The 22,841-nt window shown below is 31.6% G+C and overlaps 1 protein-coding gene across 1 annotated transcript; it reads left to right on the forward strand.

Annotated features, from left to right (window-relative positions):
• The first annotated feature begins 3,759 nt into the window (after positions 1–3,759).
• Positions 3,760–11,110, forward strand: LOC134681571 (LHFPL tetraspan subfamily member 2a protein-like). The gene is made up of 2 exons (XM_063541219.1): positions 3,760–4,571; positions 10,684–11,110. Exons 1-2 carry the CDS (start codon positions 4,202–4,204, stop codon positions 10,896–10,898), a joined length of 585 nt encoding a protein of 194 aa, XP_063397289.1. The 5' UTR covers positions 3,760–4,201; the 3' UTR covers positions 10,899–11,110.
• Positions 11,111–22,841: the final 11,731 nt, after the last annotated feature.

Raw genomic sequence — 22,841 nt, forward strand, 5'->3', positions numbered from 1 at the left:
TAATATATTCCAATACCATACAACGGTTTATATCTGTAGTAAATACAGTATCAATGATATAATATATTCCAATATCATACAACGGTTTATATCTGTAGTAAATACAGTATCAATGATATAATATATTTCAATATCATACAACGGTTTATATCTGTAGTAAATACAGTATCAATCATATAATATATTCCAATATCATACAACGGTTTATATCTGTAGTAAATACAGAATCAATGATATAATATATTTCAATATCATACAACGGTTTATATATGTAGTAAATACAGTATCAATGATATAATATATTCCAATATCATACAACGGTTTATATCTGTAGTAAATACAGAATCAATGATATAATATATTTCAATATCATACAACGGTTTATATCTGTAGTAAATACAGAATCAATGATATAATATATTCCAATACAGAATCAATGATATAATATACTCCAATATCATACAACGGTTTCTGAATAGTCTCCTGTTTACATATTCACCACTTGTCTTTTCTGGATATTAAAATAATCGGAAAACTATAACGGTAAGTGCTCCTATTTCCGGTCAGTTTATTTCTTACCTATGCAGTTTATGTTCATATAATTGACATTAAGTAGAGGAATATTGTCTGTCATTAAATGCGTATATTAACAGTAGGTATAATACATTGACCTTCACCGTTTAGATTGACTTTTCAACAATGGAAATCACAGGCGATAATTGAGACGTATCAACATTAAATGATGTTTAAAACTGTTATGTGATTTGGAGTAGTGTTGTGTTGTACGCACCCCTGACAGAATCGTTTCAAGCGTAATTATTGAACATCCAGTGAACGTAACGTGGCTGTCTATTTATACACCAATGACATCATAACTAACGCGCTTTCTAGATAAGGTTTCATTAAAAGAATAGGGAAGTCGAAGGAATGACCAAGTTTATATACCATTATCAACCCTTATAGCTTTTTTTATAATAAAACTTGTTATCTTATTTTCAAAGCATTTTTATAATGACCTTTATTTTTGGTTGCCTTCGTTCATTTAAAAGAGTCTACCAGGATATTGGTTGCCATAGACAACATACAACTAGGCTCTTGCTTGACATTCATGTTAACACCGAAGTACTGACTACTTGGCTGGTGAAACCCTCGGGAACGAAACGTCCACCAGCAGTGGCATTGACCCAGTGGTGTAAAAAACTATCAAAGGTACCAGTATTATACGTTAATGCGCTAGACGTGCGTTTCGTTAACATAAGATTCATCAGTGACGCTCAGATCAAAATAGTTGTAAGGCAAAACAAAGTTGAAGAGCATTCAAGACTCAAAATTCCCAAAACAATGTGCCAATTACGGCTAAGGACATATATTCTTGGGAGAAGAAAATCCTTACTTTATATATAAATTTTTCAAAATGCATATTATTCAAAGGAATATAATAGAGTCTTATGAAAAGATCAAAATAATAATGAAGTTTCCTCCGACAAGAAAGTCTTATGCGAAAACCAAATAAAAACGTAGTTTATATGGACAAGAGGAGATCCAATAATTATAGAGTGTATTACGGTTTATATGTATATAGGTCTTACAGACAAGTTTATATGTATATAGTTGAATTAACATGATTGTAGATTTACAGATCTCTAGACAAATCAAATTTCCTCTACAGATGTCAACAAGAAACTTCATCAATGCGGCAATCAATACTGATAAAGAATTACTTGTAGATAGAAGACCTCTGGGAAACTTGTTGAATATTTTACTGCTATTCATGTAAATGCAATTACTGTTTATAGGTAGTAATTGTATTCCCCCAGGGACGTTTAATTATCCTGCTGAATATAGGTGGAAATTATCAAAGTCAATTTATTTAGCACTTCAATGTGCAAACTAACTCTAATTTACAATACCGTATGTGAAGGGCTGTCTATTTAAATCAAATCACACATAATAAAAGGCTTCAATGGAAAAGTCCTAGAGTCAAATCAAATTGTAGTAAAATAAGCCCATAATGTCAAATTGTAGAAAACGCCGAAGATAACTAGTATGTTATTGGCCATTACAGGCGCGCACTAAATGATGATAATGGATGGATGTGAAGTTTGTGTCCACCAGCAAATTAAATTTAACTCAGGACGAAAAATGTGTTAATGCAATATGAACATTACTTTTACAAATTGTGACTTGGCTGGAAGGTTGTCTTAATGGCACTCATACCACATCTTCTTATATATAATTACAGCTGTTTTGACCATTAATAGACCGACAGTCTGTGTTGACCTTTAAGCGTGTGTTAGATTACAAGGTTACAATTCGAAGATAGACATGTCAACCTATCCGGACACAATATTCTGACTGTATTTATCAATATTTCTCTTGATGCTGCGTACTTATCTGAGAAACAGTAAATATCAGTTTAAAAGTTTGCGGTTTTACCCGGCCTCGGTTTGAATCTACAACCTACATTACCCAATGAGATCAAGCTATATCAATTAGAGTTGAAGACCACCGAATTATTGCATACATAAAATAATATATTGATTAGCTAAACTTTGAATTCAACCAATCACATATTCGAAACATGAAATCTAGGATTTTGTTTTGTTGATTTTGGAGCATTAGTACAAATAACTGACTAGAAAGTGTTATAACTGATTGCAGCTTATTTAATTCAATTAATGTTCAGATAAATATATAAATAAATAAATACTGACAAGATACTAGAATCAAGAATAAGGTACAGTCATTTATGAAAGTTTTTTTTTGCATTTGAGTCCTCATTGCTCTTCAACCTTATACTTGGTTTGTTTTTTTAAACTCGCGTCTGGCATATCAAATTATACCTTTAATAACTATTACATTCGCAGTTCAATGTGCAGTGAAATTCAAAGTCGCATTCATTATAGGATATTAAATAGATTTTGACCAGCCAACATACACATATATATATATACCATATGGAAACGCCTTTTGTCTTTACAAAATGAGTTGTAATATCTGTTAATTGTTTTGAGTTAACCGTTAATAATATTTCTACGATTAAATTTGGGAAGTATTTATTGATAAGTCATATAAAAATATGATAGTATTACATGTTAGACTACTATCTATATAATATATACACAAAAAATACCACAATACATTGCAATACATCATAAAAAGGAAAATACTCAGATTGACCAAGAGTTCGATATATGGTCACAATGAAATTACAGACAATCATTTAAAACACGTCGCGTCAAACTTTAGATTGCTAGACATTTGTCGCTAGAAAGATCACATTCTCTATTTTCAGAGCCATGCCGTCTAAACAATCACTGGGAGACTTTATCGAACTTTTATTTAAGGTTGCCTGATTACACAAACTTCGCTTTGTACCAGAATAATCGTGTTTTAAAGCATATCATGCCATCTATCTCCATTATAACTCAATCTGTCAATCAGATTGCTGAATTACCAAACTAGATAATCACATTTTCATGCAAAAGTAAAACATTTACCATTCGTTAATAATCCCTACTTTATACGATGTCTCTGTATTTCAAATAGAAAACATGAGCCTGAAAGAGCGATCCTCACTTTAGATTCCATTATTGCTATCATCTATTCCTCGTTGATAATCGAACACAGACTACATATACTGTGAATCAACAGCTAGATTATTGAGAAAAATGCAACAATTAGATTGATCTTTATAATGATTGGGGGAATCGTCACGTGGTATGAATTGGGAATGACAAAGTGGTATGATTGGGGAATCACCACGTGGAATGATTGGGGAATCGACCACGTGGGATGATTGGGTAATCGACACTTTGCTTTGTTTTTATACTTTGTTTGTTTAATCAATTCAACAATGACGCGTGACTATAAAACAATTCACGAGAAGTAAAACTGCAATTACTCCTTGTTAAAAAGACGATATTATAAAAGGATGAAAAATTTAAAACAAATACTGTTATAATGTAAAGTAATTGGACAAGTGCGATTTGTTTGTACAAAAATGGCATATTAACGTTCTAAGATTGTACATACATTTGATATGTGTATTCAGACAACTGCTTTCTAAATACACTGTATAGACAATGTGATGATTGCTTATTATACTTTATAAGTGATGTGATAATTGCTTATTTTATTTTCTAGACTATTGAATAATTGTTCGATGATATAACAATCCAACGATGATCTTACTAAGGACATGATATCACCCGTTCTAATAATCTGGGCATTCCTGTCAGTTCTGGTTTCAGGTTTAACTACGTATGCATTCGTTCAGCCTGTGTGGCTTGTTGGTTCCAATTTGTTGGAAACGTTTGGAATGATAAGTTTATGTTTATCAAGAACAGTATTTCCCGGAGGAAGCTTAAAACAGGAATGTGAGTTTTATGGAGGATATTTCAATTTGGGGAACTTGCCGTCTGGAGCATGGCAGGCGGCCTGTGTTTTATATGGAGCAGGATGTGTTCTACTTTCATGCGGAGCATTCTTAGCTGTCTGTACATCGTGTATACCATGTGATGTTATTAGGACTGTTACAGTGATGGCAGGATATGTACAGTTTGTAGCAGGTAAGTTGTCAGTTAAAATTAATAGTCATATGGCTGGTAAGTTTTCATAATTCTGGTCCTTTGATAACTCTTACAACACTGGGTCGATGCGACTGCTGGTGGACGTTTCGTCCCCGAGGGTATCACAAGCCGAGTAGTTAACACTTTTGTGTTGACATGAATATCAATAATGTGGTCATTTTTATAAATTATCTGTTTACAATACTTTGAATTTTTGGAAAAGTAAGGATTTTCTTATCCCAGGCATAGATTACCTTAGCCGTATTTGGCAAATTTTTTTGGAATTTTGGACCTCTATGCTCTTCAATTATTTACCTGTTTGGCTTTACAAATATTGTGTTATGAGCGTCACTGATGAGTCTTATGTAGACGAAACGCGCGTCTGACGTACTAAATTATAATTCTGGTACCTTTGATAACATATACAGCAGGTTATATATAAAAAAAAAAAAATATGGTATTATTACCAATGAAACAAACTGATGACACAGAAGCTAACAAACAGATTTCACTGCACAACAAACAGCAATGTCCAGTTCATAACATCAAGGTTGCAAGAACGGTTACTGGTAGGTGCGTTTCTACAAGTGAACCAACTGATTGCAGGTATTTCTGATCTGAAGTTGTTCTGTTACATTAAGTTGTCATACGAAACAGTGGAAGTAGCATTTTCCTAAAAGCAGTTGCTTAAAAAAAAAAGAACCAACACAACTGTATTTGAATTTAAAAGCAAGCTACTTTTTAGTCACCAACCTTCCAACGATGAAAATTGGTAAATTATTCGTTTTTAATGATAACACGGATGGCAGTGCTTTAATATTTACACATTGAAGTCAAACATGCCTGTCAGACTATTCAATAAAATTAACGGTACAAATTTTCTTGCAACAGATGCGCATTTCGCCAAGTGGTACCAGTTACATTATATCGTTGTAATAACACATGACAAACAATTAGTAAACATAACCCAAAACAATGATTTATTATATGAATTCTGCTTTAGAGGGAAATTAAGGAGAAAATCATAGAAACATCGGTCAACCTTAACAAGGTCAAATAACTGCCATTTAATATTTTATAAACATGTCAATATTTATATAGTTTATCGGATTCCAAGGGTAAAAAAATTCTAGAAGATGTATAACACACCGCATGTGATAGCAAATTCATTAATGTGAAATACCTATTTTTTTTTAGATATCGTTTACAGAAAATAATTCTAAAACAAGTTCCCTACGTTTTTGTTTTTTTTTTGTAATTGTTACTTAACTGTAACAACATTTACTTAAATATCTCTTAACATAAACATAATGTGTTGTATGTGTACTCAGTGCCAAGGGGAGGTTTTTATGGCGGAGTGTTGTAGAATTGTACCATTTGATTAATTGGAAATGCAAAAACATAAATACATACCGGTTTCGTATTACGATTATTGTAGAATAACGAGTAACATATGAAATAATCTAACTTATTGGCTTTTAAATAAACACAATAAATAGAGAGTAATTTAATATACACACGTACTATGTACGTAAAGAAGATACTTTGCTGAAATACTTTACACTTGAGGTAGATACTCACTGACACAATATAGACGTGTGGTAGAAACCTAGTGACACAATTTTAAACACGCGGTAGAAACTTATGACACAATTAGTTTAAACGTACGGTAGAAACTACTGACATCATTTATAAACATGCGATAGTTACTTAATTAGCCAGTTTCCAGGTGAGGAAGATTCTGACTAATATATCTTGTATTGGTTTTTAAACATTTTTAAGAACTGCTGGATAAGGTTTAATCACGGTCTGTTTCTGTTATCAATACTAACATAACTTTTGATTTCATAATCCTGCATACCATCATTCTTCATGTGAAATTATAATCGTTTTGTATAGACATTGAACGACGGAATTTCGTTTATGTGACGTTCGCAACACACGAAACAAGGAATGTATTTTTTTTTATTTGAAAGATGCTTTTTGTGTTTTTTATTTATATTTGTTTGTTTTGAAATTGTAACACAGTGACTGCTTTAACCATATTTTAACTATTTTATCGATAATGTCTGTTTTGTTCACGCATCGTTGTAAAAATAACGGAATTTGATGTGAATGTCATAAGAGTGAGAGGTTTAGCGCTATAAAACAAGATTTAATCCCACCATTCTCTATTTTAGGAAATGCCTTTACCAAGTCAGGAATATGACAGTTGTTGTCTTTTTGTTTGATCTGTGTTATCCTTTGTTTTTGCCATTTGATTAGGAACTTTCCATTTGATTTTTCCTCCGAGTTCAGTATTTTTGTTATTTTACATTTTATAAGTGAGTAGATTCTAACTGACACTATTCCACGTGAGGAAGATGATTTATGACACAATAACGTGTCAGGTAAATTTATATTAGATAGATTAACAATGTCTTGAAATTTTCAAACTTAAGAAAAAATATATGATAAGCATTTTCTCAACATGACTCTGAAGATATGAAACAAAGATGAAATATGATTATATCTCTTTCACGAGAAAATTGCACTTAATTTAAATGAACAATAATTATTTCCTTATCATCTGTTTGTTTTACACTCAATGGCGTTGTGTATGAAAAGAAGGCGCTGATTGAGTATTTGAGGTTTGTAGGTTTGCAACCTGAACAACTTCAGTCAGCAGAACGAAGCAATTTGTTTTAGTTTTTTTTTTAGTTTTAGTTTCACGAAAGAAACGCTATATTACGGCGATTTGAGATCGAAGATGAACATTTAAACAGATTAAACCTTTTGGGGTCATTCTGTCTCTTCTTCATTTTAAAATCCAACGTTTGTGTGTATGATCAGTTCACTGAGTTTTAATGGAATGCTTTAATACTTGACAGTGAAGAAGATTTCATAACATAAGTGAATGTTGCATTGTTTTGTTTGGTTTATGGATATTTTCTATTATATTCCACTTTCCATTACTACAACATAAATCTATTGGTTAATCAATGTCATTACAGCGTTTTTACAAGAATCTATTTATTTTATTTAAAATAGCCTGTACTATATGAATTTGAATAATTGGTGACCTTAGAAATATATAATGAGCTCTATCAATTGTAATTAGCAATTGAATTTGAAGCACGTAAAGAAATAAAATAACGTTATTACACAGTTCATAAAGTTGATTATAGTCAGCAAAGGGATAAAAGTTTAATTTATCGCCATAAAGTAAATCCACCGGACGAATACAAGCTAGTTATAATTTATGACTTTTCTGAGATCGTTATGACTTAGGCCGTTACTGTATCGTTTGAAATGCTTTAAAAAACATATATAGTAAGGAATCGAAAAACAAGTAAAGCCAAAACACTCGCTTTAAATTTCAGTCTTTGAATTTTGGTCGGTAACACTCAGAAAGTAAGATCAATACTCTCAGTACTATGTAATCTAGATTTATATAATCATGTAACGCAAACAAGACAATACCTATTCTGAAGTTCTATTTGTGAGCCGCTTGATAGAAACAAATTCCAGACATGCATGCCCTGCACAACCAGTAATTAATAATATTCTGATATCCATCTTGACAAATAGTTTATAAGATAGTTGATTTTTATCGTTAAAAGATAAAATGTTTCAAACAGTACATTTCAAATTTTGTCTGGGTTACTACAGATTATTTGTTAAAATAAACAAAAAAAAACCTAAAACAAATACACAAAAACAAACAAAAACGAAAAACAAATACAGTTTGACACTCAAAACCTTGAAACATAGATTGGCAGTAATGTGAACAAAACCCCAAAACATACATACTGCATCATTCAATTGCAGTTGTTTCGCTCTCATCAGTAATGATCTAACGATCGCTGATCAATAACGTTTGAATAGTGTTACCCTTGTCAGTATTCACAAGATGTTTAGTTTTAGTTCTTGTATCACACATATAACGTTTTACTGGCAAAGCTTGTTATAAGTTATCAGAATATAGTTTTCATGATTTATTTTCTTCTACAAATTGCATGAACATCAAATAGTAAAGAAGATAAATGTGTCAATATTATTATCTTGAACTTTACTATCTGCTAAAAAGATGACGACCAAACTTAGTGACTTTGTTGAACGCATCTATCCAATGGAACTTGAAATAATGAACACCCCAGATACATGTGACTTGTTGAACGCATCTATCCAATAGAACTTGAAATAAAGAATACCCCAGACACGTGTCACTTGTTGAACGCATCTTTCCAATAGAACTTGAAATAAAGAATACCCCAGATACATGTGACTTGTTGAACGCATCTATTCAATAGAACTTGAAATAAAGAATACCCCAGACACATATGACTTTGTTGAACGCATCTATCCAATAGAACTTGAAATAAAGAATACCCCAGACACGTGTGACTTGTTGAACGCATCTATCCAATAGAACTTGAAATAAAGAATACCCCAGACACATATGACTTTGTTGAACGCATCTATCCAATAGAACTTGAAATAAAGAATACCACAGACACGTGTGACTTGTTGAACGCATCTATCCAATATAACTTGAAATAAAGAATACCCCAGATACATGGGACTTGTTGAACGCATCTATCCTATAGAACTCGAAATAATGGATACCCCAGATACAAGTGACGTTGTTGAACACATCTAGTTGTTTAACACATCTATGTAATAAAACTCGAAGTAAATGATACCCCAGATACATGTGACTTTGTTGAACACATTTATCCAATAGAAATCGAAATAAAGGTTACGCAAGATACATGCAGCAAAGTTTGATTCCTATATATTGACTAATTGCGCATAGACTCTATCATTTGGATTAAAACACATTGAGTCGGTACAATAGCTTATAAGTCATAATAATTGGATTGGAAGGGGGTGAAGTGTTTAAGAAAATGTATTTTTGTTTGTTTGAATTGGTTTGAATAAAAGGGCTGAAATAGTTGAAATATAAAAAAAAATTGAAATATATAAGGGCATTCACAATTAACCTCAACAAAGAAACAACTCAAAAGAATAGAAACGAAAGCAAGAAAACAACAACAAATGTACAAGAAATAAAACTAACCCAATAACGCCTATTTGAAATTGGAGAAATCAGTCTAGAAATAACGAAAATTTAAAAACAACCCGACCACGAGTAAACAAACTGTATGCTTATGTCTGTGATAAAATAGTCAAATTTATATTTTTAGGTCTTTCCACCGTTCTTGTGGAAAGACCTATTGAATTTATTCTGATTATTTTTATTTTTTTTCCGCCTAATTTTTTTCTTGCGGTGTAAAAATGTTTCAAAAGATGTCGCTTTGTTTTTTGTATATGATATCATTCAGTCTATACGCTTTTGGAACTGACCCTGTTTAACCGAACACTTTTCTTTGTAAGAGTTATCTCCCCAAACCCTGTTTTTCTTGTTATCAGATCTCCTCCGCAACCGTAAAAGAAAGCGACAAATTTATTTTTCCAAATTGCTCTTTATATCCTCAGGATGTTACGTTTTATTTTCACCGAAGCTTTACGAAGACTCCATATGAGAGTTATTTCCCCTTTTGTAATGAAATAAATGAAATAAATTTGTTACTGGAAAACCATTAGTGATAGAAGCCTAGGATCTTTTGATTTGAGGTCATTGGTCCCAAAAAATGAAAATGATTTTGGCTTATTTTCACTCTTTTTCATTAACCTTATAAGATTTTAACAAATTACTTTTACTAAATTGTTAGTTGCGACATGTCGTAACTTATAAATTTTGATTGGGAGGGTGTGAAGAGAATAAATGGGATTTTTGCCCCTGTTATATTTAGAATTATGCGTAAAGTGATATTACTCATGAACCATACATAATACAGACCTAGGGTCTTTTAATTTGGAATCCTTGGTTTATGACCTTGAAATTGAGGTCAAGGTCATAGGTTAATTGGACGTTCTAGATTTTGACCTTTTCTTGAAATTCATATTTATATATCATTTAGCCAGAGGAACTGACATATTCAACTGAATTTTAATATTTTCATATCAAAATAGATTCTTATTAGTGGAAAGACCTTCAATTGGTTTTTAATTTATCACCAACTTTCTTATAAATTTGCTTATGGGTGACATATTTCTTATATTTCAGTTCTGGTAATGATTGCAGGATTATTTATTTACCCACTAGGATTTGGATCATCGTTTATAAGACAATACTGTGGATCTAAGTCCGTCATGTATCAGGCTTACGATTGCTCTATAGGCTGGAGTTTTGTACTGGCTGTAACAGGGACGTGCCTTGCCATGTTTTGTCCAGTTCTGTCACGGTTTACAGACATGAAAGGACGCGACATAATGCCTTAATTGGTATCAAGAGTTATTAGGAAAGACTATATCATTAAACAAAAGACAATCCGAACTCAGTAATAACATAACTTGAAATGGAGGCAAGCTTTTTGAGAGCTCGAGGGTATAAATGTGTAGGAAAACTTTAGAAGTCATATGATACAATTCCCAATATATTACTGATAATGAGCTGAATAACTACAGTTATTTAGTATATTTACGTATAGTACAAGTAGATCTGAAGTGATAAATCTATCATAACCTTTACAATAGTATACATGATGATACTTGCTGCATAAAACTAAAACATGTAGAACCAGTAGTGAGTGGCTTGATAGAATGATTTGTTGTATAATGATCTCCAAGGCTTAATAGGCCTTTATCGTGTCAAAGCAATAATTAAATGAACAAGTATCGTTGGTATTTGTCAAATTGTTTCATTGTTGCGTTATATAATTAAAATGTACTTTTAAATGGTGTTTTATCTCACTAAAATATCTTAAAATAAAATATTTGGGTATACTTCAAAGATACTGCACTGCAGCACTACTGTCAAATTGTGTATACATATGACGTGGTGACAAAATAGTAAATGTCTTGATAGGGTTATATTGGATTCAACAGAATATAAAACAAAACACTGCTGCAATTGAGAAAATTGAAAAAGGTTTACACGAAGTCATCAATAGTAAAGTTAAAGATTTGATCAAAGGAAATAGACAAGCTTTACCTCATTTTACTCTATTATTTGTTATTATCCTGTCCCTGAAATGTTTGTTGGTTTAAGTGTTAGTGAACCCGAGGATGGTGTCCAAGCAGATAGCTGGATTAGTATTTGTGGCGGAAGTAAACAAAACTACGAAGTTAATAAGGAAGGCAAAGTTACTTTATTGCCATTAATGACATTCCTATTTAATTACATGAAATGAAATTTCATCACTTATAGTAATAATCTATATTACATGTTTATGACTCTGACTTGCAAATCAATATTGTGTTATGAACTGTATTAAGAAAAAGAGACACACTAAAAAAGGTCGGGCAGAAACCAACAACACCATGACAAAAGTTAAATAAACGACGAAAAATACCCAATATTCTACAAAAGACTTCAAAATAAAAGTAACTCAATACTAAGCAACACGTACCAAAGCAACAAAGAAAGAGAGAAAGATAAGCATATCCTGCTACGAAGTGATTGTCATAATCGATGAAAAGAGGAATTTGGTCATCTGATACATAGATATTCCATAACGTTTACCAAACTCATGATGGCGTTATATAAAAATTAAAATTCCAAAAGTGCAGAACTCCTCGGAAAACTCAAAACGGAAAGTTCCACATCATGATGTGACAAATCAATTAACAAAAACGTTTATAAAGTGATTAACGAGCATTATTTCCCCTTAACTGCCTTTGAATTACAGATAGCTGGCAGGCATATTATGATAGATTTCTTGGGATATTATATGAATTTTCTCCTTAGACAGTACTTTGATAATGTATTTTTGAGAATATAACTCACGCAAAACTATTCAATTCCTGAGGTCGTGTAAAATGTCAACAAGTATGGCTACTTATGTCCTTCGGGTCGATCACAGTGTCAATGGGCATGTCTTCGAATCCCGCTCGTATCATGCTATATTCTAATCCTTGGTTATTACTTCCCTTCAAGTCATAAACCTTAGGTATTTATCTTCAGGGCTTCAATTATGTCAAAAACCTTGGTTTCTAATCCCCTCCGGGTCGTGGACTATTTCATCAATCTTGGTTACTAATCCGCGGGTATACAACCATGGTTATTAATTCCCTTTTTGTCATTTTTACCTATATTATATCTAAAAAAATTTGGTTTACGCATCTTTGTCATTATAATGTAACTTGATGCGACTGTTATACAAGTGAGTGGTGTGACTTGCTATAATACTATAATATAATCTACATTAGAAAATGCTTGTTCCAAGTCAGGAATATATTACTTGTTATCCGTTCGTTTAAAGTGTTGAGCTTTTGATTTAGCCATTTGATTAGGGACTTTCCGTTTCGATTTTTTTGTCGACATTTTGATATAATCTTAATTACTATGAAAATAAACAAATATGTAACGAAAAAGCACAAACAGACATATATAAAAAGCATTTCAGCAAAAATGAAAAACAAGAACACGAAAATATACAATTGCATAATGCCACAATAACGTAATGTACTGTATAAGTACAGAACCACGTCATATGTATAAAAGAAACACATAAATGATTAAACATTAAGTCATTAAGCACATAGCCAATAATGAGAGCCAAGAATACAAAATAATCATCGAACAAAAACACAATGACGGGATGTATAAGTACAGAGTCACTTATCATAAAAAAAACGGACTAAACAGTAAATGATACCAGAGGACAAAAAACATCAAAACTTCAACAATTTACATTTATCGATATAAAAAATTAAATGCTGCTCCATGTATAGAGATACAAAAAAAACTGTTGCTCTGTACTATATATAAACAAACACAATCCTGTAATAACCAGTTTGATGGGTTCATTATTAACCCTTGGATTCATTTGAGCACGACATGTCAAGTCTGACAATTTATATTTCTCTGGAGAAATGTCTTTACAGAACTTGTTAACATTCTTAAATTACAATTGTCAGATACCAAATAACTATTTTATTTGTTGTTTATTAGCTCAACGAATGCATTATTGAAATTTCGTCTCTGAAATGCCAAAGATAAGAATATATACTTCTCATCCGGAAATATGGAATCAACCCTGACAACAAATATTGACGTTTAATACTAACAGCACTGTGAAGAGTTATTAAGATCTATACAAAGCCTATTGGTGATTATGTCCCATTGTGTGTCAACATACAATTCTTTACAATCATTATAACTTGTTAGATCACATGCATTAGGTGTTACTGTTTTAAAATAAATACAATGTAACTGTTTGGGTTGATGATATGCGCCCGAGCAGCACATTGAAACTAAATTGTGTTAAAGAACATTGAATGTCACAATGTTATTGTGAAGGGTTGATGTTATAATCACCACAATCACATGTTTCTATATTGAGGCAATGAACAAGAAGTCATACAATGTAATTGTTCGGTATTTGTTATTCGATCTTATATCACTATAAAAAAAACTAAACGCAGATAATACGATGTAAATGCTAAAGGTTTGAGTTATATGTTTCTGAGTCGATCCGATGCACATGATGCAATTGAAGGTTCTTGTTCAGAATTGTTGTTCCTGTGATTCTTTGTCAATTGTGTTCTCCAATTTATTTATATTATAGTCCTGTGGTGTTGTGTTGTCATTTTGATGTTATATTTAACATGGCAATAAAAGTGCGAGGTTTGGCATGCCACAAAACCAGGTTCAACCTACCATTTTTTCCTTAAAAAATGCCCTGTACCAAGTCAGGAATATGGCTATTGTTATATTAAAGTTCGTTTCTGTGTGTATTACATTTTAACGTTGAGTTGTTGATTTTCTCTTATTTTTTTGTGTAAATTCATATTGCGATAAGACGTGTAACGGTACTTGTCTATCCCAAATTCATGTATTTGGTATTGATGTTATATTTGTTATTTTCGTGGGATTTTGTTTGATGCTCGGTCCGTTGCTGTGTGTGTTACATTTTAGTGTTATGTCGTTGTTCTCCTCTTATATTTAATGCGTTTCCCTCGGTTTTAGTTTGTTACCCCGATTTTGTTTTTTGTCCATGGATTTATGAGTTTTGAACAGGAGTATATTCTTGTTGCCTTTATTAATACGCCTTTACATGCTATATTGAGGCATTGAACATAATATAATACACTGTTGAGGTTATACACACCAGGGGCACACAATAGGTGGTGCATGTATGTAACATGAAACTGGTAGGATTCTGAAATTATTGTCTCTAAAAGTGATCCGTTAACATTGTTTTGTATAATTTTTAAATGTTTTAACATCACAACAGCTAGCAACTTCTTTAAACAATTTTGAAATACATGTCTATTAATATCATAAGCTAGTCTTAACATAAAGAAATGAAGTAAGTCACCACAGTGTGGGTACTTTTAATTAGTTTGGCAAGTAATAAACTCCATCCCATTAAAATTGCGACATATAAACAAACCATACAGAGAACCAACGATATAATAGTAGAGGTGTCTCTATGTTATTGATTAATACGTTTTAATGTTTATCTGAGTATCGGAAATAGTATCTCCATTGGTAGGTAGGAAACACAAGTATCTATTTTTATCTTTGTTATTTTGTCAATTGGTCTTTTACATTATTTAAAGTTAATGCATTTTTAAGGACGTTAACTACACATAAGAATCTCATTTTTCTACACTAATAGTCATTAATTTAAAGTTGCATAATAAAACATAATTGTGCTTGACTGCTAATATTTGATTCTCATTGTTTAAGTACAGCGATGATATAATGTAATATTTCATGCTGTTAAAAGCTATAATTGACTAAAACACGCAACGCGAATAAGACAAATAAAAAGTAAAATGAGATAAATGACAGTAGTAAATCAGAACAGTATATATTTAGTTTTTACTTCTTGCCACTTTTAGTCTTATGGTTAAAAGGAAGTACAGCACTAGATGGTTTGTGCCACCTTCTTTACACATCAGAATGATGGATAAGGATATTTTTCTACTTCCCTTTTAATTATAAAAGATAATTAAAAATGGTGAGAAATTATAAATAGCAGGAATCAATGTCAACAAATGAAGGACTTTTCACTGCTGTCTTACATAATTTAATTTTGCGCAACACGGTAAATATTGATGAAATCAAGCAATTCTACTTTTTTACCACCCTGATTAATGATCAGAAGTAATCACAGCGTTCAGATTTTCGAAAAGATTCATAATACAAATGTAATTCCATCCGGTTACAAATCATTTAATCTTAATTTAAGTGGTCGTAATAATTCGGTCTTAACAAAACAATTCACCTTTTTCGTGAATAAATCCCATTGTGATAAATCACATAGGCGATCTAAATAAGAAGAAAACAACTTGTACATTGAGATATTGCTCGACATTTATACCCAAGCACAATTGTTGACAGTATGTTATCTATATGTGGATTATTCTTAGTTTGCCAAATTTTACGTACTCTTGAAAATATATGTATATTGCATGTTAAAAAATAAGTTTCTATCCAACATTTATCAGAACATTTAAAATACTAATCACAGGGTATACAGCAGTCTAAAACTATTGATGACATGTGTAGATTTTATGACTAACAATTGCTTATTAAATGCAAATGTGGACGGGCAAAACTTAAGCAGTATTCATACAAGTCATAACGTTGCTTTGTAGCAGGAGTGAAATAGGATGACATAATGAACTATATTGTTAAAAACGTAAGATCATATGAAAAGACAGATTAAATCATATGAGAAAAAGAACAAGCAGCTTCTCTTAAACTATCAACTTTGTTCGCTAATCTAAATTTAATTTTGAATTGTATTTGTTTTAATTTGACACATCCTTTAACTTGCTCTTGTTTTTGCATTACATTCCAATATCACGTTAAATTGTGTTGTCATTAAATTTCAATGAAATAAACCATAATGACTTTAGCGATTACTTTATGTAATGAAATTAAAAACAATTAAATCAGAATTATCTCCAATGAGCTGTTCTGTCAATAATGTTTTCAAGTCCTGTAGTTCTGGTAGTAACGTGTCATAATTTGATTCTTTATAAATTCTACATTCTTAAATTATGTTAAACCAGCGTCTAATACAATTCCGACAACACACTTTTTCTCATTGTAAACTCAATAAATTGATTTGATTTTTTTTTCAATCATGCAAGGAACTGATTATTAAGTCCAAGAGACAATTTCGTTTTACAAATATTACTAATTCTCGATCTTTACTCCTTAAACTGTTAACAACAATTACTCTTTTGAGAACTTTTCCGTTTTAAAGTGATTTTAAAGCTGTCATGCTTTGAGCGTTCCTGATGAAAGTAAATCCAGAAAAGCGCTTCGGACGCATATAATTATTCAACGTGTTGTTTTCAATATTTTACATCACTGGGTCGATAACTCTGCTAGTAAAATATCAGTCCCAAAGGTATCATCAGCTCTGTAGTCAGTACTTCGGTTACTGACATGATTTAACAAACTTTTTTCAAATTGTCCGTTTATAAATTTTGAAATTATTCAGGAACTAAGGTTTTAGCTCCCTCAGGAAAAGTTGACTTTAGATGAATTAGGCTATTTATTTGAGGTATTTTTGTCATAAAGCGCTTTAAATATTTTGGTTGAAAAAGGATATATTGTTTTTCTTAAATAAATTTCCCTTTTTTCACCTTTACTAAATTTTGCATCAAATTGTACAACATGTAATATTAGGAATATTTATTTAAGAATCTCATGAAGTTTCTTTTCGAATATCATTCAAGAACCATAAGTTAACCAGTTCAACACATTTATTGACATACCAATATTTGAAAAAGAATTCAGATTGTTTTAACTTCCATTTTCTAAGATTTATGCACAAGCACAACCCAGACAGTTATTTCAAGCAACTGTGTTCAATCAAGTCCATTATCATCGCCATAGGTTAATTTCAATTATAAACCCATAAAACATATTTATATCTGAGATTGTGCAAGGTTTCCTATCAAATGAGCGTCAACATTTGAAGACATGTTATTCAATGGAGTTCGAAAATGTTTGACTTCAAAACAAATAATGTACTATTGCTATAATTTTCGTTCTCAATATGATAACACAAAAAAAGAGACTGCAGACGCGATCATTTTAAACAGACTGTCTTATTCCAAGTCACCACTTACTATCCGGTTAAATCAGGTTAATTGATGGAGATTTTGGAAAAATCGTTACTGTCCTTTACCATATTCAAATGTATGTTGTAGTTTGTTGTTTTTTACATATCGGAAGATACTGAACTACAGATTGGTTAGCTGGAACTGATTTGTATCAGATATAAGTGCTTCGGTACAGTACGACGACACTGCGTGACTCCAGGTAATTGCTATCAAGAAGGGTAAGCTGTATACATAAAACTCAAAGCTACTGTTTGAATCTGAACTAAACTGTTTGTGTTTGAGAGAGATTTAACTAGTAATTGAAACAGGGTTCGTTAACCATTTGCGAAGAAAATGCAAGTGTTCCAAGTCAGAAATATGACAGTTGATGACTAATTAGTTGAGCTTTTGATTTTTCCATTTGATTTGGGACTTTCCCATTTGAATTGTCTTCGGAGCTCAGTATTTTTGTGATTCTGCTTTTTTTCAAGATTCTAAAGTCAGGTTCTGTGTCACAATTAGTTAATGCAAATCGCTGATTGCTTTTAAGCTAAAAGACCTAAAAATCCTCACATGATTAGATTAGAGCTTATTAAATCAAATCAAACGAACGGTTCTAATATGAATTCCCTTTAATTGTCGACAGAAAGCAAATGAAATTTAAATAGAGGCTAATGCCTCCTGATAAAGTTCGTAGATAATTTAATTTACAAATTCTAGATTTTGGAATAACACGACAGAGAGAATATGTTCACCAATCGATAATTGATAAACTATTTGTTAAAAATCATTATTGACTATGAATGAAAAGGCATATACAGTGTTCTAAATGAAAGAATGAATATTTAGTTCGTCTTTACATTCTCCAATAAACATTCAATTTAATACTTGTTAACACCAAATTCAAAAATTAAAAAAAAATCATATCACGATTACATGACAGAAAACTATAGTGGGAAACAACCTAAACGCAAATAAGAAGAGAGAATGAAAGGTAACATATATTTTACATTGAAAAAAGTCAAATGGGCAAAATTAACAAAGACAATAAATTATCTATCATTAAATTAACAAATTACTCAAATGAGTTTCTTTACATGGAAAGGGCAAATGAACTTAATGAGGGGATACAATTGTTTGAATCTATGTTTATGGCGTTATCAACTGTATATTTATCCTTGATATTTATTAACATTGTCATAACGCTGGCTAACTATCAAACCAGGTTCAACTCACCATTTTCAACTATATTGTCCTGTACTTACTCAGAAATATGGCATCAACTAGTTCGTGTTTATGTATGTGGGCGATTGTTTTTGTTTCACTTTAGTGTTCTTGTCGTTCCTGTTGTTTTCATTTTAAAATTGGTGTGTTTCCAACGGTTTTAGTTTGTAACCATGATTTTTTTCTCTCAATCTAGTTATGACTTTTAAACACCGGTATACTACTGTTGCCTTTATTTATTGCATTATCACCTATTCCACAGAGTGTACTATATAAGTAAAGTAGCCGTTGTACTGTTAGAGGCAGACATATCATAAACAATACTATAGTAATTTTGTTCAGTAAAGAAAAGAACACTTGCTATTTTTTTATTTCCTAAACAAGATCAATAATCGCAGAAAGTTTATTTGCAGTTAATCAGAATAAGGCAAACCATTCATGGCTTTTAATTCACAGCTATGTATATATATAGCCGATACAGTTATTTGAACACGCTTAGTTTCTTTAAAAGACTGAATAACATAATGACAGCATGATCTCAGATAATGATACACTCCGGTTACTTGCGACAGTTTTTGTTTGTATTTTATCTCGATGACAGGCATTTCACGAATAATTTACATTTACTGACCTTTAATCATGGCACGACTTTTCATTGTTTATACAATTCTGTCTATTTTATCATAAAGTTTGTTTAGTCTACAAAATTTGTAAGTGTTCTGTTAGAACAGGGACCATTGAAAAAAGTGCATATTATGTGAAAAACCCAAACAAAGTCATAGTTCGAAATTCATACAATATCCCCTAACTTCTTTGTTTTTTTTATCTGATTTGTTCCGACAATGAAAAGAATTATGACGCCGTCGTTACTGCGTTTAAGATTTCAATTCAATAAACTACATCCGGTCTAACTATTTTTAATTGTAAAATCAATTGGTTGAACTTCAGCAGTGGCATTGATATCAGTCAATTAAAGTTTCCTTATCAAATCCAAAACGATATCCATTGTTTTCCTCATCAATCAACCAACTATTATATGTCAATATTCCATGTATTAAAACAACTGTTTAAAATTATACAAATTTAGAACCACAAGATTTAATAATTCAGAAATAAATTTAAAAAGTACACAATATGCCTATTTCAAGAATAAGAAATAAACTTCAAAAACTTTCAAATCGGTTTGTTTTTGTACATGCTGACAAAGCAACCAGCAATGTGGTTGTGATATGCCGTCAATACTACACGGACGTTGTTACGAATGAGTTGTTTTAGTTGGTGCATTGAGCTTGGTCAGGCACAATCATTGGAGAGAATTTATCAATATTGAAATTTTCGGACAAACTTACAGCGAAAAGACTTACTTGGCGAATGTTAACGCTCGACCAAAATATCTCAACAAATAACAAACGGATTGAGCGTTAACTTTATAATCATGTTACACCCTGTTGCATTCTTTATGTATCTATCTATTCCAAACAAAGTGCGTGCCATTTAGTGGGTGTTATTGGTTATCATCTTTCCTATAGTTGTTAGCGTTTTATTGCTATTACTAGTACACGTGTACCTTATATCAGGTCGTTACATGTTCTTATGAATAGTTTCACATTTGTATCCCGGGGCTTTATATAGATTAAATCATGGTATTTGTTTGGTTCATTGTTGAAGGCCGAGCTGTGACCTGTACAATGTAGTTGTTTAGAAACTGTCATCAGGTTTTAGGAAAATTATCTCTTTGTCAACCATACCAAGTTTCCATCTAATAAACCTTTGTTCTATTCACTTCATACATAGAAACGTTGCTTTAGAAAAATGTCAGCTAACTAACCTTGGAAAGTAAATATACAATTAAGATATATTTAAAGCACAATCTAGTAGTTGTAAATGATTCACATACATGGGATGTCGAAATATTTGCATCGTGCATGTCATGTAGAATATTGATTAAAGAAAATGGATCAATGAGAAACACTAGAAGTTGTTTCATACGGTATTTTCTTAAAAATAATATTTTGTCCTTTTTGTATTTTCTTAGTATTTCTCCAAACACTGAAATTTTATTCGTTTGCAATAAGGGTTGTTTTACTATTCATTTTTTATATGTCAATACAAAATCGTATGAAGATTTTGTTTAATAATCGAGCGTTAATGTATTTCTACTGAGCACTAACCTTGTTAAGGGGCGATGAGCAGATATTTATCATTCTAATATAAGCCAATTATATTATTAACCAATTATATAATGAGGTAATACAGAAAACTAGTTTTTGTTCAGTTTATATTATGGATGAGGTAGTCTTTGATGAAATTGATTATAACTCTGAAAAAATGGCGGCCTTTTAATAGATCTGTGAAGTCTCAATATCCTCTATGGAATAAAATAGTTAGTTCTCATTAAAACAAATGTACGTTTATGATTATTTATCTTACATAGGCTCTTACAAAAGTTAAGAAAATAAATACAAAATCCTTCGTTCTTTTAAATTTTTATTTGAGAAGCTTTAAGTAAAAAATACAATATCGGCCAGTTTTTAAGGAAAGGTTCAGATCGCGGCCATCACATATTTTTGACCGTCTAACTTTTATTTGAATCGCCACTGATGCCTTGTATGTATACGAAACGCGCGTCGAGCATACAAAATAAAAAGCTACTTCATTTGCAGCTGTTATTCGTACTTTGGACTTTATTTTCCAGTAGGTATTCCTTTAAACTTGGAATGAATGAACCTACGGATTCACTGACTTAATAAACACGTAATTCACATCCTGAATTAAATAAAAATCAAAAGTATTGACAATCAGGATCAATTAAGATTTTTACCATACCACAAAATAGATGATTTCAATATCCTCATGTCGAACTTCTTATTTCTCTGTAGCTGCTCTCTAGCAGCGCCTTCATATATACATCGGAGAAAAGTGGTAATTTTGGTCTTCTTTCGACCAGCAGAAAATCCATTAACAAAGTGGGGCGTTTTGGTTTGGTTGCGATGGATGTACATGTACTCAGCCGCGTCTGAGTAGAATAGAGAGGTCGATTAATTTAAACGATGCCGCGTGTAAAGAGTGTATCACGCTTTCTGTACGTTACAAACCTTTGCAACAACTCTTTGAGGTGACCTGGTGGCATGCACAATTTCCGTTTTTATCCAAAATACCCTTTTTTCCCGTGGTAGACCAATTTTAACAGATCTTCATTCCAGAATGCCTCTCTTTCACAGGACATGCCTATTGTATTTATTGTTAAGCTTTTCTCGTCCCGATTATGCATAAGACTATGCGCATCTAAGCGTAAAGCAACAAACAATTGTTCAGTAGGATGTGTATTAAACATTGTTAAACGAGGGTCTGTTTAAAGGAAACTGTTAAAAAAAACACTACTACGATTTTGTTAACCAAAGTAAGATCAATTTCTTTTTCGTCATGTTTAAACAAAAAACGACCGTAAATTTAAAAACATAATCATAATTATTTGTGCATGTCCATTTGATAATGTTGTATATTTATAATTGATTTGTTGTTCAAACGCATATATCCATAAAGGATACCCCAAGATACATGTGACTTTGGTGAACGCATCTATTCAATAGAACTCTAAATAAAGGATACCCCAGATACATGCAGCAAAGTTTGATTCATATAATGACGACTTGCACCTAGTCTCTATCATTTGGATTAAAACACATTGAGGCGGTTAATAGCTTATAAGCCATTACAATTGAGGTTAGAGGGGGAGGAGTAGGTGATGTAGGAAATGTTGTTTTTTAATTGGTTTGCATAAAAAGGGCTGAAAATATGTGACATATAAAAAACTTTGATTTAACAATCTTTTTGTCATACTCCTTTTTTTCTCCGACGATTTCTTTTATGATTAGTCATTGCGATTGTTAAATCAGTTTCAGAAAGAAATATATTACCTACGAG

The sequence above is a fragment of the Mytilus trossulus genome, chromosome 8, assembly GCF_036588685.1.
Source record: "Mytilus trossulus isolate FHL-02 chromosome 8, PNRI_Mtr1.1.1.hap1, whole genome shotgun sequence".
NCBI lineage: Eukaryota > Metazoa > Mollusca > Bivalvia > Mytilida > Mytilidae > Mytilus > Mytilus trossulus.